Source organism: Miniopterus natalensis, chromosome 1 (genome assembly GCF_054644295.1).
Source record: "Miniopterus natalensis isolate mMinNat1 chromosome 1, mMinNat1.hap1, whole genome shotgun sequence".
Classification (NCBI taxonomy): Eukaryota; Metazoa; Chordata; class Mammalia; order Chiroptera; family Miniopteridae; genus Miniopterus; species Miniopterus natalensis.
In genome coordinates, this window is record NC_142081.1 from 102,595,407 (window position 1) to 102,612,089 (window position 16,683).

The 16,683-nt window shown below is 37.0% G+C and overlaps 1 protein-coding gene across 5 annotated transcripts in view; it reads right to left on the bottom strand.

Moving 5' to 3' along the window:
• The window catches only part of KLHDC1 (kelch domain containing 1), a 54,329-nt gene extending 39,744 nt beyond the window's left edge, over nt 1–14,585 (bottom strand). The window contains exons 1-3 of one of the 5 annotated variants that reach the window (XM_087824805.1): nt 6,286–14,585; nt 5,636–5,753; nt 5,091–5,209 (exon numbers count right to left, since the gene is read on the bottom strand). In XM_087824805.1, the coding sequence (XP_087680931.1) occupies nt 5,091–5,209; nt 5,636–5,749 (233 nt within the window). In that variant the 5' untranslated portion in view covers nt 5,750–5,753; nt 6,286–14,585. Of the gene's footprint in view, nt 1–5,090; nt 5,210–5,390; nt 5,592–5,635; nt 6,194–6,285 lie in introns of those variants that run through there. The other 4 variants (XM_016201038.2, XM_016201023.2, XM_016201045.2 and 1 more) reach the window with 4 other exon arrangements.
• Between the last annotated feature and the right edge of the window lie 2,098 nt (nt 14,586–16,683).

Here is a 16,683-nt window from a genome sequence, read left to right on the forward strand (position 1 = left end):
AGTGATGAAAAGCAAGGACCTACAACCAAGATTACTCTATCCAGCAAAGCTATCATTTAGAACTGAAGGTCAGATAAAGAGCTTCACAGATAAGAAAAAGCTAAAGGAGTTCATCACCACCAGACCAGTATTACATGAAATGATGAAGGGTCTTCTTTAAGAAGAAGCTAATGAACAAAAGAAACTGACAAACAAAATAGGCCCAGAGACACTGACGAATGCAACAGACTGTCTTTTCTCACAGGGAAGAGGGAAGGAGGTTGGAGGGTGAGAAGAGATTAAGCAAAGAACTTATATGCATATATGCATAACCCCTGGACACAGGCAATAACAGGGATAAGGCCTGGGGAAGGGGCAGAAGCAGGATGGAGGGAATCAAGGGGGCAAAAATGGGACACCTCTAATCCTTTCAACAATAAAAATAAAAATTTTTAAAGTTAACTTAAACAAACAAACAAACAAATACTACATGATTGAAGGGGGTGGGTGGGGAGTAAAGGAAGCCTAATATATGTTGACAGGAGAACATTTGACTTAGGGTGGTGGGCACACAGTGCAATATGCAGGTCTTGTATCATAGAAATATACTCTATTAACCAATGTCACACCAATAAATTTAATTTTAAAAAGCCTACATGATCATATCAATAGAAGCAGAAAAAGAACTTGATAAAATCCAACACCCACTTATGATAAAAACTGTCAGCAAAGTGGGACTAGAGAAAACATACCTCAACATAATAAAGGCCATATATGACAAACCTACAGCCAACATCATAGTCAATGGGCAAAAACTAAAAGCATTTCCCTTCAGATCAGTAACAAAATAAGGATGTCCGCTTCCACCACTCTTATTCAACATAGTACTGGAAGTCCTAGCCACAGCAATCAGACAAGAAGAAGAAATAAACGATATTTAAATTAAAGGAAGAAGTAAAATTGTCATTATTTGCAAAAGACATGATACTGTATTTAGAGAACCCTAAATATTCTACAAAAAAATTACTAGAACTGATAAATGAATTCAGTAAATAGCAGGATACAAAATAAATATCCAGAAATCAGTTGCATTTTTATACACCAATAATGTACTATCAAAAAGGGAAACTAAGAAAACAATCCCATTTACAATTGTTTCAGAAAAATAAAATACCTAGGAATAAATTTAACCAAGGGTGTAAAAGACTTGTACTCAGAAAATAAGACACTGAAGAAAGAAATTGAAGAAGATATAAATAAATGGAGGCACATACTATGTTCATGGATAGGAAGAATTAACATCATTAAAATGTTCACACTACTCAAAGTAATCTACAGATTCAACACAATTCCTATCAAGATACCAATGGCATATTTCACAGAACCAGAATAAATATTCCAAAAATTTATATGGAACCACAAAAGGCCCCAAATAGCCACAGAAATCTTGAGAAAGAAGAACAAAGTTGAAGGAATCATGCTACCTAATATCAAACTATACTACAAGGCCATAGCAATCAAAACAACATGGTATTGGCATAAAAACAGACATATAGATCAATGGAACAGAATAGAGAGCCCAAAAATAAACCTATGTCTTTATTGCCAACTAATTAATATTTGACAAAGGAGGCAAAAACATACAATGGGGTAAAGATAGTCTATTCGATAAATTGTGTTGGGAAAACTGAACAGATACGTACAACAAAATGAAACTAGACTATCTACTTACACCATATACAAGAATAAGCAAAAAATGGATTAAAGACTTAAATGTTAGACTGGAAACCATAGAAATCCTAGAAGAAATCATACTCAGTAAAATCTCAGACATTTTTTGGAGCAATATTTTTTCTGATAGATCACCTCAGGAAAGGGAAACAAAAGAGAAAAAAGACAAATGGGACTATAGCAAACTAATAAGTTTGCACAGTAAAGGAAACCATCAACAAAATGAAAAGACAACTCAATGAATGAGAGAATATACTTGTCCATACATCTGATAAGGGCTTAATATCCAAAATTTATAAGGAACTTATAAAACTCAGTACCAAAATACAAACAATCCAATTAAGAAATGGGCAAAGCAAATGACCTGAATAGACACTTCTCAAAAGAGAACATTCAAATGGCTAAGAGATATATGCAAAGATGCTCAATGTGACTAATCATCAGAGAAATTAAAATTAAAACCACAATGAGATATCACTTCACAACTATCAGAATGGTTATCATCAATAAATCAACAAACAACAGGTGTTGGCATTGATGTGGAGAAAAGGGAACCTTGTGCACTGTTAGTGGGAATGCAGATTAGTGCAGCCACTGTGGAGAACAGTATGGAGTTACCTCAAAAAATAAAAAATGGAACAACCTTATGACACAGTAATTCCTTATGACACTTTTCTGGGAATTTATCTAAAAAATCCCAAAACACTAATTCAAAAGATTACATGCACCCCTATGTTCACTGTAGCATTATTTACAATAGCCATGATCTGGAAGCAGCCCAAGTGTCCATCAGTAGATGAGTGGATAAAAAGCTGTGGTACATTTACACCACGAAATACTGCTTGGCTATAAAAAAAGAGGAAATCTTACCTTTTGCGACAGCATGGATGGACCTAGAGAGTATTATGCTAAGTGAAATAAGCCAGTCAGAGAAAGACAAGTACCATATGACTTCACTTTTATGTGGAATCTAATGAATAAAATAAACTAACAAAGTGAAGACAGACTCATCGATACAGAGAACAGACTGACAGATGTCAGAAGGGAGAAGGATCGAGGCTGGGTGAGAAGGTTGAAGAGATTAAGCAAAGAAAAAAGAAAGACTCATGGACACAGACAACAGTGTGGTGACTGCCAGAGGGGAGAGGGTGGGGGAGATAGAATCTGGGGTAAAGGAGGGATAAATAGTGATGAAAGGAGACTTGACTTGGGGTGGTAAACACACAATGCAATATATAGATGATGTATTGTAGAATTGTATACCTGAAATTTCACACCAATAAGTTTTTTTTTTTAAAAGATGAAAAAATGCCAAAACAGGCTTACAAAAGTTGTGACCTGTTTTAAATGTTTACTTTTAATAAATCAACACTTCTAGCATACAAAAATTAAAATAATAAAATAAAAGTATCCTAAAAAGGAGAAAAAACCTGTTTAATGCATGCAGAAAACACTTTACACAAAATCAAAACTCAGTGACAAATGAAAAAAATTCATTTCATAGCAAAGTCAATTACTAATCTCTTTAATACATAAATATAAAAACTCCTAGAAATTGAGATTATAAATTCCAGCAATAGAAAATAATTAGCAAAGGACATAACCAAACTGTCCAGAGAAAATGAAAATTGTCCTTAAACACTTGAAAATACATTCAATCTCACAAATAATGTTTTTAATGAAAATCAAAATAAAACTGAGACATCACTTCTTAGTTGGTCAAAAAATATATAAAACAAAATAAAATCTAAGTTTGCCTGTAAACTCTTGGCAAGGTTGTGGAGAAATAAGCATTCCACTGTTGAGAATACAAAACAGCACAACTTCTATGGAGGAAAAATTGGCAGAATTTGTTATTATGGGCTGAATTGTGTCCTCCTAAAATTCATGTTGAAGTCCTAATCCCCAGTATCTCAGAATGTGACCTTATTTGAAAATAGGATCTTGACAGAACCAATCAAGTTAAAACAAGGTAATTAGGGGTGGGCCCTGGAGACAGACAAGCACACACAGGGAGAATACTATTGTGAAGTTGAAGCAGAGATAGGAATGGTGCTTCTATATGTCAAGGAACACCAAAGATTGCCAATAATCACCAGAAATTAGGGGAGAGGTATGAAATAGATTCTTTCTCAAAACCCAGAGAAGGAACCAACTCTGCTTGACACCTTGATCTCACACTTCTAGCCTCCAGAACTCTGAGACAGTGCATTTCTGTTTAAGGCACTCAGTTTGTGCTACTTTGTTACAGCAGCCTTTGCAAACTAAACATCTACAAAATTATAAGTGTATTACCTTTTGATCTAGCCATCTAATTCTGGAATTTTATTCAACAGATCTGATATGTACACAGGTGCACGCACGTGTGTGCTCACACGCGCACACACATACACAGATATTCATTAAAACATACTTGTAGCAAAGGAGGTGAAACAATCTATAGGGTAAAGATTAAATAAACAATAGTATGTATTGGGTGTTCCCCAAAAATGTACACACACACTTTGAATAATGATAAAGGCAGTGCTTATTAAATACATTTCATTTTCAAAATTGAGCTATCAGCTGTTAAAGTGTGTATACATTTTTTTGGGACAACCTGTATATTTACAGAGAATACTACGCAGCTGCAAAAAGAAAAAACCCACCAAGAGCAAGCTTTCTAACTAGGGATACAGAAAGATGAAAAATCTCCAGGTCTATACTATTAACTAAAAGAAGTAGCAGGGTATAGATCAGTGGACAAAGAGTACACTGATATTTGTGTAAGGAGAAGGGGAATAAAGAGGAATGTATACATACATACATACATACATATTTGCTTCTATTTGCATAAAGTAACACTGATGCCAGTGGTTTCCTGGTTTCCAAACTTGTCTGCATCTTGCAATCACCTGAGGAGCTTCAAAAAATCATACTTCCAGAGACTATAATTTAATTAGTCTGGGGTATCATCTGGGCTTCATAATTTTTAAAAGATCCCCAGGTGATTACAATGGCAGATAATTTGGGAAACCACTGTCATAAGAATACAAAAGATAATAACAGAAGTAGCTATTTGTGCATGGAGGAGCAGGGGTAGGAGTGGGAGCCAAAGCTTTCACTGTAATATTTTTAACATGGTTTTGAACTATGTGAATGTACTAACTACTCAGAAATTTTAATTAAATAATAAATTAATTTAAAAAAACAAATAGCTGTTTTCACATGTTTATTTTTATCACTTAGCTCTCCCAGGACTTAAAACTACTGTTACCATGAACATTAAAACAAGTTTGTAATTATATGACGAAAAAATTCAGGCTCAAGTTTTCCCTATTTTGGCCACAAGCTATCATCCTTATGTAAATGTAGTTAAGAAGGTGATTTTGCTGCATTACCTGTCTTTATATACCCAGCAAGAAAGTTTATCACGTGGTGTGGGTGGTTTTCCTTCAAAGTTGGTGATTTTTTCCCAAATGTAGGTTCCATCTCTGGTTCGCAAATTAACAAAATAAAGCTTTTAAAAGAGGAGAAGAGCATTGACAGTCAGCACATTTAAAATTAAATCTATACCTGAGGATTATGTGATCCAAAAATTAATAGTATTACTTTTTTATTTTTATAAGGTAAAATTCTAACTGTGGCATTAATGAAAATGAGACTATGTTTTAGAAGCAAAAATGATACATAAAACATACTGAAATAGATCTTTTCCCATCATTCTCTTGCCCTATAGGTGTCATTTAAGTATGTAGTTAATTCTGTAGCAGAAAGACATGGAAGAAAAGTACAAGTACTACATTTTCACTCTGAAACCTTATATCATAAATACAAGATTTTCCACATATATCTTCTTTTAAACATATTTGTAAACTTGTGAGATAAAGTGATATACTAAATATTACACATTTTGCTGCACTCCTGAATTGAAAGAAAATATTACTCGGTTGCTGTATCCTTTGTCATCATATCCTCCAAAAACATACAGCTTTCCATTAATGCAAGCACCGCAACTTCCTGACATGGAGGTAGGGAGTTCTCCTTCCATGAGGTGCATTGTCCTGCAGCAAGAATAACATGAAATTTCACAACTTTCAGAAAGGCAAATTAAAATTCCCTTTGTACTCCATGAGTCCTTTTTAAGTGAAAACTGTTGCTGACAATTACAATTAAAAGATAATGGTAGCCAATACTGTAAAAACTCTAAGAAGATCCACCGCAAAGATTTTTCAACTTTACATGTGCAACCAGAATTGGGGATTACTTGGCAGAACAATCTCCAGAGACAGCCTTAGAATTGTGAGGAATGGTAAAGGACAAGTAGTGCAGAAAGGAAGAGAGTAGAGGAAAGAAACAGTGAGAGAGAATAAAGCATTGGAAAAAAGGGGAGAAATAGATGGTGCAGTGTGTCCTAAGTACGGTCTTTAAGTCCCAACTCTATGAAAACACTTATTACACATATGGTGAGCACATGATGCAGTATGCAGATGATGTTTTATTGAGTTGTGAAACTTGTATAGTTTTATTAACCAATGTCACCCCAATAAATTCATTAAAAAAAGACTGGACATTCTGCAATTTAAAATTACTTACCACAACCCACTATCAATATCATAGGTCCAAATTTCATCATTAGGCAAATATACTTCATTGTCTTCAATTGACTAAAAACATAGAATACATAAATTGTGTTTATCAAATACATAGTAACAATTCAACAGATCCTCAGGATGGGAAAACTGCAATTAAAATACTGCAAAACACAAAATCAAAAACAGGCTCAAAATTTTTTTAAATATAAATTAAGTTAGATCAAAAGAGAAAAGGAAAAAATACATTTTTTTAAGAGAAAATGGGCAAATTTGTTATTTTAGAATACAAAATAACAAGTACATGAATTTCAAGAAAAAGACTCAGGATGATTAAACCTTAAAAAGGGATTCTGAGTAAGGGAAAATAGCAAAATAATAATATTCAGAGAAGAACACTGAAGACTATAAAGCCAGGAAGAAAAAGAATATCAAACACGGGCAATATGTTTTGTGTGAAGGGAAGGAATTAAGGAAGGACATTTTTATCAGGTATAACAGTCCTGTACCAGAACAAGAATGAAATCTTACCACGCGCAGCAGCGTGGATGGACCTAGAGGGTATTATGCTAAGTTACATATGTCAGACGGAGAACGACAAGTACCATTTGATTCACTTATACGTGGAATCTAAAGAACAAAATAAATGAACAAACAAAACTGAAACAGACTCATAGATACAAAGAAGAGACTGATGGTTGCCAGAGGGGGATGTTGGGAGAGTGGGTGGAAAAGGTGAAGGGATTAAGAAGTACAAATTGGTAGTTACAAAATAGTCATGGGGATGTAATGTATAGCATAGTAAATATAGTCAATAATATTGTAATAACTATGTATGGTGCCAGGTGGGTACTGGAAATACTGGGGGAAACACTTTATAAAGTATATGATTAACCACTACGCTGTACACCTGAAACTAATACAATATAATATTGAATGTAATCTGTAATTGAAAAATAAAATTTAAAAAAGGTAACTATCAGTTACCTTGATTCACTGAACATTTTTTTAGTGCCTACTATGTGCAAGGCATAGTGTTAGATATAGAATTAAATATAGAATATAAGGCTCAAGGTAAATTTAACTAGTCCAAATGATAAATCTGAATAATCTCTAAAGAAGCTGATAACATAAACAGAATAGTGCATTCCGACATTTATGATGAAGAGAGAAATAAGAACAGAATAAAAATCTTACTTATATTAAGTATAAAACTTTGGGGTTGAAACAAATCCTTACATAAATCTGTCATGATTTCTTAGACTAATTCAAAAATAGACAAATATAAAAGAATTTCTAACACAGAATGGTGCATAAATTATTAACATGCTAAGAAGAGTTAGCTAATTTCTCATTGCTACACTAAATTTTAAAAATAGTATCTTGACTACCAGCTATCTCCCCAGCCCATCTCTCCCTCTCTCTCTTTTTTCACCCCCTCTCTCTCACTCACACACACACAGCATAAAATTATTTTATTAATTCCAGGGCAACATCCACTTATATCTGACTGAGGAATTCATTCTTAATAGCTAAGTAAACAAATAATTTGAAAAAGGGGAGTTAGTTGTGTGATTCTAAAGTTTAATAGCATCAGGCTCCACTAGCTTTGTGTGTATACCTTTGTAACAAAAATATTACAAAAATGATTGTCATGACTCTGCTTAAATCCCTTCAATACTTCCCTAGTGCTCTCAGGATTGGCTAAAATTCTTGAGTCTGTACTACTTAGCAAAGACTTGCTATCCCTCTAAAGTTCATCTTGTCTTTCACTAATTATGCTCTAGTCTTCCTTCAGTTTCCAAACAAGTTCTTTGCTGCAATAGGGCTTCAATTATGCTCTTTTCTCTTCTTGAAATGCCTCCAAGAACTTGTATGGCTAACTCACTCATTCTTTGGAAACAGCTTAAATTCCCTTCTCTACTATCCCAGAATAAGGTTGAAGGATTAAGTTCCCTATTAAATGTTCTCATACAGTCCTGTATTTGCCCTTCGAAGTCCTTTGGATCACACCCATCCAGCACCACCACTAACCTATAAGCTTCATGAGTGCATGGACCATGATTATATTGTTATAATTTGGTTCCTAGCGCCTAGCACAGTGTCTGGACACATAAAAGGCAAATGAAATATTTGCTGATTGAGTGAATGGGTAAGTGAATAATATCTGTTAAACTGACTGCACAGCCACCTCAGCCTGATTAAAAAGAAAAGTCCCTTTCACTAACCTTTAAAAAGGGTGGTACAAAAACACAAATGAAGGACAGAACTGAAGATTTCGCTACAAAATTATCCCTTCCTGTGGAGAAAAGGGAACCCTCGTGCACTGTTGGTGGGAATGCAGACTGGTGTAGCCACTATGGAAAACGGTATGGAGTTTCCTTAAAAAATAAAAAATGAAACTGCCTTTTGACCCAGGGATCCCACTTCTGGGAATATATCCTAAGAATCCTGGAACACCAATCAGAAAGAACTCATGCACCCCTAAGTTCATAGCAGTGCAATTTACAATAGCTAAGATCTGGAAACAGCCCAAGTGCCCATCAGTATAGGAGTGGATGAAAAAGCTGTGGCACATTTACACCATGAATACTACACGGCTATAAAAAAATGCACTCTTACCTTTTGTGACAGCATGGATGGAACTGGAGATTATTATGCTAAGCAAGATAAGCCAGACAAAGACAAATACCATATGATCTTACTTATATGTGGAATCTAATGAACAAAAATAAACTGATGAACAAAATAGAATCAGAGGCCTGGATACAAAGAACAGACTGACAGAGGTCAGAGGGGAGGGGTGTGTGGGGGGAATTCGATGAATGAAGGTGAAGAGATTAGCCGAAGAACATATATGCATAGCCCATGGACACAGACAACAGTGTGGTAATAGCCAGAGGGAGGGGTTGCAGGGACTGGGGAGAGGTTGGTAAAGGGAGGAAGAAATGGGGGACATCTGTAATAGTGTCAACAATAAAAAAAAAAAGTATCTGTTCTTTTCTACATCAAGTTTTCCTTCTCTACTAGATTATTTCTATGGATATCCAAGCATGCCTTGATATCACCCATCTTTCCTATATTAAAAAAAATTCAACTCTCTCTTAACTCTTATTTCTCTGCTCCCTTCACAAAAAGCTTCCATACTGAGTTAACTATGGTAGATGTTTCCATTGTTGCACCTCTCATTCTCTCGTCACTTCAGAATAATCTGGCTTCGGAGCCCATCACTCCACTAAAATTGCTCTTGTCAAGGTTTCACTAAAATAGATACTTAGCTAACTGATTTATACAGAAATATAGCCCAGAGGGATGGGTTATACAGATAAGAAGTTAAGAGACATGGAGAAAGAGAAAAACTAAGTCTAATCATAATTACATTAGGATGTAATAGAGAGAATGAGGAAGAGGCAGTATTTGAAGAGACAAGACAGTTTAGCAAAATTGTTGAAAGTCATCAATCCTTGAAATATACAAAGTCCTAGAAATCCATAACTAGACACATCATAGTAAAACTACATAACATCAAAGAAAAGAAAAAAATAGGCTTTAAAACTGCCAGAGATAAGCCCTGGCGGGAGTGGCTCAGCTGGTTGGAGCATCATCCTGTACACCAGAAGGTGGCAGGTTCCATTTCTGGTTGGGGCACATGCCCAGGTTGCATGTTCAATCCCCAGTCAGGGCACATACGGGAGGCAACCAATTGATGTCTCTCTCTCACCTTTTTCTCCCCTTCTCTCTCTCTCTTCCTCCCTCTCTAGAATCAATGAAATGTTTATCCTCAGATGATTTTTTTTAAAAAAAAGCTCATTGTACCTTTCCTTATAATACTAAAAAAATAAAAACATTCAAATATTCATCAGTAGTGGAGTGGATAAATAAAATGCAGTAAATTCACATAATAGAATATTTTACAGGATACATATCAAATGAATGAATCCAGTGCTGATTTTCAAAATATTTAATAACTGGGCAGCACAGACACTGGCCAAACACAACAGACACCAAATAAAAACAGGTATAGCCATGCAATTGCACACCAGCTGAAAACGAACAATGTGTGAATCTAAAAACATAATGTAGACTAAAAGAATTAAGTCATGAAATAAAACACATGCTATGACCCCAAAACCAAAGAGTATATTGTTTAGAAATAGATGCATAGGTGCTAAAACTACGAAGAGTGATTAACAAGAAGAAATCAAGATACGAGGTTCAAATGTTGAGCATCTAAAAAGAATAAATGTCTTCCACGTGACATGGATGGCTTATGTGACCACCTATGGGGGAGGGGAGGGACACTGTAATCAGTATAGGATAAACAGGAATCTTCTAAGGTACTGGTTCTAGCCCATTTCTTAATCTAGAAGTTAAACATGTTTACCTTTAAATGATACTCATTTTACACATTCTTTTGTACATACATTTCAAATTTAAAGTTAAGAAAATAAAATCTTAAGAAATTAAGATTAAGGAGCTCACAGAATCAGGGAGCCTGGAGAATTAGCCTCTGATGTATATAAGGAGCAAGGTCTGAAACCATGCCAAAACACAGGTCTGGTGAGCATCACACTGCAGCTTGTAGCATCGCCTTTTATGCCTGGCACCTTGATCATCCTACAAACCCTGTTGCTGGGTAAGAACCCTCTTCGGGTCCTGAATTTTATATTTTAACTCCGAAGTCCTAATCTAGCACAGATTCATCTAACAGAGTCCAAGCCACTTGCCCACAACCTAGGTGTGAGGCTGGAAAAGTGAATTAACTGGCATTTAGGTTCTTTTAATTGGGCACCTACTATACCCAATTCTAGACACTAGGGATACAACAGGGAACAAAATCCCTATCTTTACACAATTTACATCCTATGGCAGTAGATGGGAGGTAGTCAGACAACTGAAATAAATACCCCGAAGACTCACTCAGTGGGAGATACTACAAATAGAGGAAGGAGGTTCAAATATTGGGCATCTAAAAAGAATAAATGTCTCCCAAATGACACAGATGGCTTATGTGACCACCTAGGAATATATAAACTAGAATCATTATGTTAAAGAGAATATATACTTAAGGCCTTTGCTAAACATTGCTAAATTTCTCCTCAAAAAGGTTAAATTTATGCTCCCATTACCAGTGTATGAGTAATTCATTTCCCCATGCTCTTCTCAAAAATTCTTTTTAATATTTGCAAATTGGAGAAAAAAATCTCTGTTGTTTTCAACTGGATTTCTTTGATTCACATTATATTTGTATTTCTTCTTTTGTAAACTGTGAATATCCCTTGCTTATTTTTCAATGGAGATATTCTTTATTTTCACCAGAACTTTACCTATATGTTGCAAATACTTTCCCCAGTTTGTCATTTGCCTTCTCACTTTATAGTGAGAGTTACCGCATTAAAAAGTTACTATTTAAAAAGTACAGTATAGCCCAGCCGGGCGTGGCTCAGAGGTTGAGTGTAGACCTGGGATCCAGGCGATTGGGGTTCGATTCCCGGTCAGGGCACATGCCCGGGTTGTGGGCTCGATCAGTGATTCCCTCATCATTGATGTTTCTATCTCTCTCTCTCCTTCGCCTTTCCTCTCTCTGAAATCAATAAAGATACATTAAAATAATAATAATAAAAATAAATAAAAAGCACAATATAAATTTTTTAGGTTTGATCTGCCACTATTTTTCTGTTATAGTTTTTCCCAATTCAGTTATTCTTTTCCCAACTCAAGGTTTTTACAAGAGTCACATCTTCTCTTCTGGTTTAGTATAGCTTAATTTTTCTACATTTAACTCTTCTGTCCTAAGGCTCTACTATCATTTTCCTCCAGCTATTCCCAGACCATTTATTAAGTGATTGTTTTTCCAGAATTGAAATGCTACCTTTTAAATACAAAATTGTCTGTATGCTTGGCTGCTTATGTAATTTCTTTTCCATTCCCTCATGTTCTCTCAACTTGCAACAGGACCACTGATTCAATTATTACAGTATTGTTGTGATGTTTTAATAACTAGTACTGTAAGTCTCCCACTTTTATTCTTTTCAAATATTTCCTGAATTGATCCTTCTTGCCTTTAAGTCCATATTCAAAATGGAAATATGTATTTAAGCACATTTATGCACATGTTTTCTGTAGGGAAAAGTTTAGAGCAAAATGTATTAATGTCAATTGTAGTATAGAAGTAAAACCATTCATATGATTAAGCCTTAAGAGGAAAGCCTATCATCTGCAAACATGCTAAAACACTACTTTTCTCCCAAAATTTGGAAAAGCTATGCACAATTTTAAAATATCCCTAATAGCACCACTAAAGTTTGTATGAATTTCAGTAATGTGGAAAGGATATGGGAGAACTAAAAGAAAAGAATTGGCACCAATTAAAATTTACCATTTACTTTTTTCAGCATTGCCTCTCTTACCTTTAGAGGTAAGGCTGTTCTCAGATACAACATCCTTCAGAATGTTTGACAATAGAGTAAGAAGTAATTTAATCATTCGAAAGTTTTAGGATATATGTCAATTTTAACAAATATGGAAAATTGTGATGGAACACACAATCTGGAATCACCTTGATCATTATTCTTAACTACTGACTACTGGTTTGGATTACCTTCAGATTCCAGGGCCTTTTAGCTATCTTCTGTTCAGAAGGACCTCAATAAAACATTTGTTGGAAGAATTCTTTTTCTCATGTTCTGTCATGTCTTCCTTTATGCCTCCCACTCCCCTTCCCTTTCACTTACGCCTTAGACATATTTTAACTGCCGATAATCACTGGAATTTAAATAGTGGTATCAGTCTAAATCTGTACAGTACTTTCCAAAGTGGTCCTTATAGCACATTATTCATTGGATGAATAAGTAGTAGGAAAGAAAGTATTTTTATTCACTGACTACCACCTGAAGACCTAGCATCTTATCAATTACACAATTTTCAAGATTAAAATGATATAAAAATTCAGACATTTCATTTATAGGACAAAAAGAAATCTATACTGTCACCAGATATAAGATATTACAAACCACTATTTTAAGTGAAATTTTTTAACTTAACGTTTACAATATTAAGAATCAAAATTGCAGATGAAGTTTGACACCTCTACATCTTCAAATGGCAGAGCTCAAAAACAATCAAAATATTTCTTTGCATAGAACCATCATCATGTCTTACTTTTTCTTCAAGAACAAATGGCGGAAATATTAGATATTAAGAAAGCACAGTCACCTAATTTATGTTCACTTATCATAGAAAAATAGCCTTTGGAAATCCAATACATCTAGTTGGAATCTGCTCCCCTTGAGGTCAAATGGCCATTCAAGTTATTCATTCTCATTGACTCATCGTTCTTATTTTTAAAATGGAGTATTACTTACCTCACAAGGTATAGTAAGGAATACATATGATTGGGGATAAGAGAGATCCTAGCACATATCCAGTATAGTAGGCACTCAAAGGTTACTTCTACTTTTCCCATCCTGATACTGCACCAAATTAAAAATAAACACACAAACAAAACAACAAAAACCAACTTGGATCTGAGAATCATTTAACATAGATAGTACGTACTTTATTTCAGTGAATGATGCATGTTACATCTGACACAATAGTATGGAGACAGTCAGAAGATGTGGGTTCTACTTCCAGTAGAACTTCCAAATGGCTAGCCTTTTTTTCTTTTTAATCTGTAAACTAAAGGGCTGGCATATATTCCTGTTTTCCAGCTTTAGAATCCTTGATTCTATAATCAGATGATTATAGAAACAAAACAAATACATTCAAACCTCCATTGTAGTAAGAAATTTTAAGCATAATATTCTTTAGTATATTGTTGTTAATATGAGTGAGTCTATTTTGGTATCTGAAAACCAAAATCATTAATTACCCATCTGGCAACAGAGACATTTCCAAGTAAATTTGGAGATATGTGTACCAAGTGACCCGGAGTTCCATTTCTTGGTATATATGCCCTAGAGAGCGTACATGCCCTTGGTACAGGAATGCCACTAAAAATTGCTCAGAAGTATTTAAATGCTTCGATGATTTCCGTATTTTACTTCCAATTGCGCCGTGGAGAAAAAGAAATATTTACAAAATGATACAGCACGGCGTCCTCTGGGTGCTTTTAAATCTCCGCAAGCATTTAAAGAGCATTAATTGCGCAGTAACTGACTTAGTGCTGGGCGAACAGGAGTTATCGGACAGCAGCCGGGTGGGGAGCGGGAGAGCAGGGAGCGCCCCAGAGCCGGTTCGAAGGCTTTCAGAGCGGAAACAACGGCGGGCGGCGCCGAGCCCGGCGCGGCCGGACAGCGGCCGGCGGAGCGGCGGGGAGGCGCGGGGGCGCCGGGCGCGCCTGCCCGGGCCGCCGACCCCAGCCGCGGGGCCGGTGTGGGCGGGCGCTCGGCGTCCGCTCGGGCCGAGGGGCCCGGCAGCTCCCGGCGCGAGTCCGCCCCGTCCCGCCTCTTCCCCTTACCACGTAGCCCCCCCACACGTAGAGGAAGTTTCCGTCCACCACGGCGCAGTGGCCGCTGCGCTCCTCGGCCACGCAGAATAGCTGCGAGTCCTCCATCGGCGCGTCGCCCGGCCAGCCGCTCCCGCGCCGCAGCCTTTGCCCGCGGAGCGGCCTCTCGTCCCGCCCGGCTCCTCCACGCACGAGCGGAAAGCGTCGAGGGTCGAGATTGGTGGAGGGCGGAAGCAGTGCGACTGCGCCGACCCGCAGCCGCGGGGAGGCAGAGCCTCGGCGGCGTCGCCGGTTGGGGATGCCCCGGGTCTGAGTGCTGGGGGCGGTGCCTGGGCTTCTGCGCGGCGCTGCCGCCCGCTCCGGTCGCGTCGCTGATTGTGTTATTTTGTCAGTACAGCCTAACTGTGTCTTCTTTTCTGGCTAAATGGACTTTGGTCCGTGGGGGTTGATGCAGCTGTGACATAAATCAGCATATTAATAAATTAATACTTTGTGTTTACCTTTTCCGGTCAACCTCCAGCAAAGATGGTTATCCACAAGAATAGTGTGTGTGTATTTCATAGACTTTTTTTTTAGTTAGGAATTTTCTAAAACATACTGAAACTGGACCCAGCGGGTCAGAGGCTGCCTGTCACTACTTGAGCCAAATTAAGCAGAGACAGGGTTGAATCATGTATGAGCATTTATTCTAATATGTTGGCAGTATGGGGAGAGCAGTCGATCACCCTGAAAATTCTGCTCTCCCCTCCCCTACTAGCTGGTTGATTATACAGGGATAAGGAAGAAAGCTGCATGCAAGGGGAAAGGGTGGTGGTGGCTGCAGGGTCCTTGGTCACTGTGTCTCCTTCTAGGATTTGAAGTCCCACAACAAGGTAGTTAATTTTCAATGATGTTAAAACCCAGCTCTGCCAGCTCCTGGGACCCAAAAATGGTCAGCATTCCTGAGGCAAACTCCTGGAGGGGGTCAGAGTCTAGGCACAGCAACCAAATCAAAGCACATCCTGTCTTTTGTTTGTTCTCAAAATGCATTTTCTTTTCTGAGCAGTGGACCCATCCAGGCCCCAAGGTGTCTCCTCTTTTTACAGCTGTTTTTTCTTGCAGCACATCCTCCAGTTTGCCAGGGTCTGTAAGAAAAGCTCTTATCTATATTTAGTAAGGTGAATAATCATTAAACTACTATGGTCCTATTCTTTTAGGTGCCCTCCCCCCTTTCAATACCAGCAAACTAGGCCTGGAGTCAGCTCCTGTCCCCCACCTAATTTTGTAGGGCCCACAAGCAAAGAACATTTTACATTTTTGAATGAAAACAAAAATCAAGAATGATATTTTGTAATTCATGAAAATTATATGAATTCAAATTTTAGTATCTGTGTATAAAGTTTAATTGGCACACAGCCACCCTAATTCACTTACGTATTGTAGATGACTGCTTTTACACCTTAACCACAGAGCTGAGTAGGTGGAGCTAAGGAGTTGCAACAAAGATCATGTAGCCCAGAAAATAGTTACTCTCTGGGCCCCTACAAAAAAAGTTAGCTAACCCTTGTTATAAAACATTACTGAAGTAAAACTAAGGCTAGGATAATAATTCTACTAGTTTCTGTAAATGCACTTGTCCAAAGCCAGTCTTCGAAGAAATTGTGGCTGCCCACCACTCAGAACAAGTTAATTCATTCACTTATTCAGTATGCACTTATTAAGTGCCTGCTTACTGTACATAGTTGGTGCTGAGGCTCTATTAGACTGGAATATTTGTTGACTAAATGAATAAAAAACGAAGTGAATTTTAAGATGCATAAGACATAGTTCTACTATAAGGACTTAAAAGTCCAGCCAAAGGGAAAGATACGTAAAGAAATTCATGCCATATAGGTTGAGAAGTATAGTAGAAATGTGGGCAAAATACAGGAGAAAAACAGGAAGGAAAGATGTGATCTATTGGGGAAGAAGGGT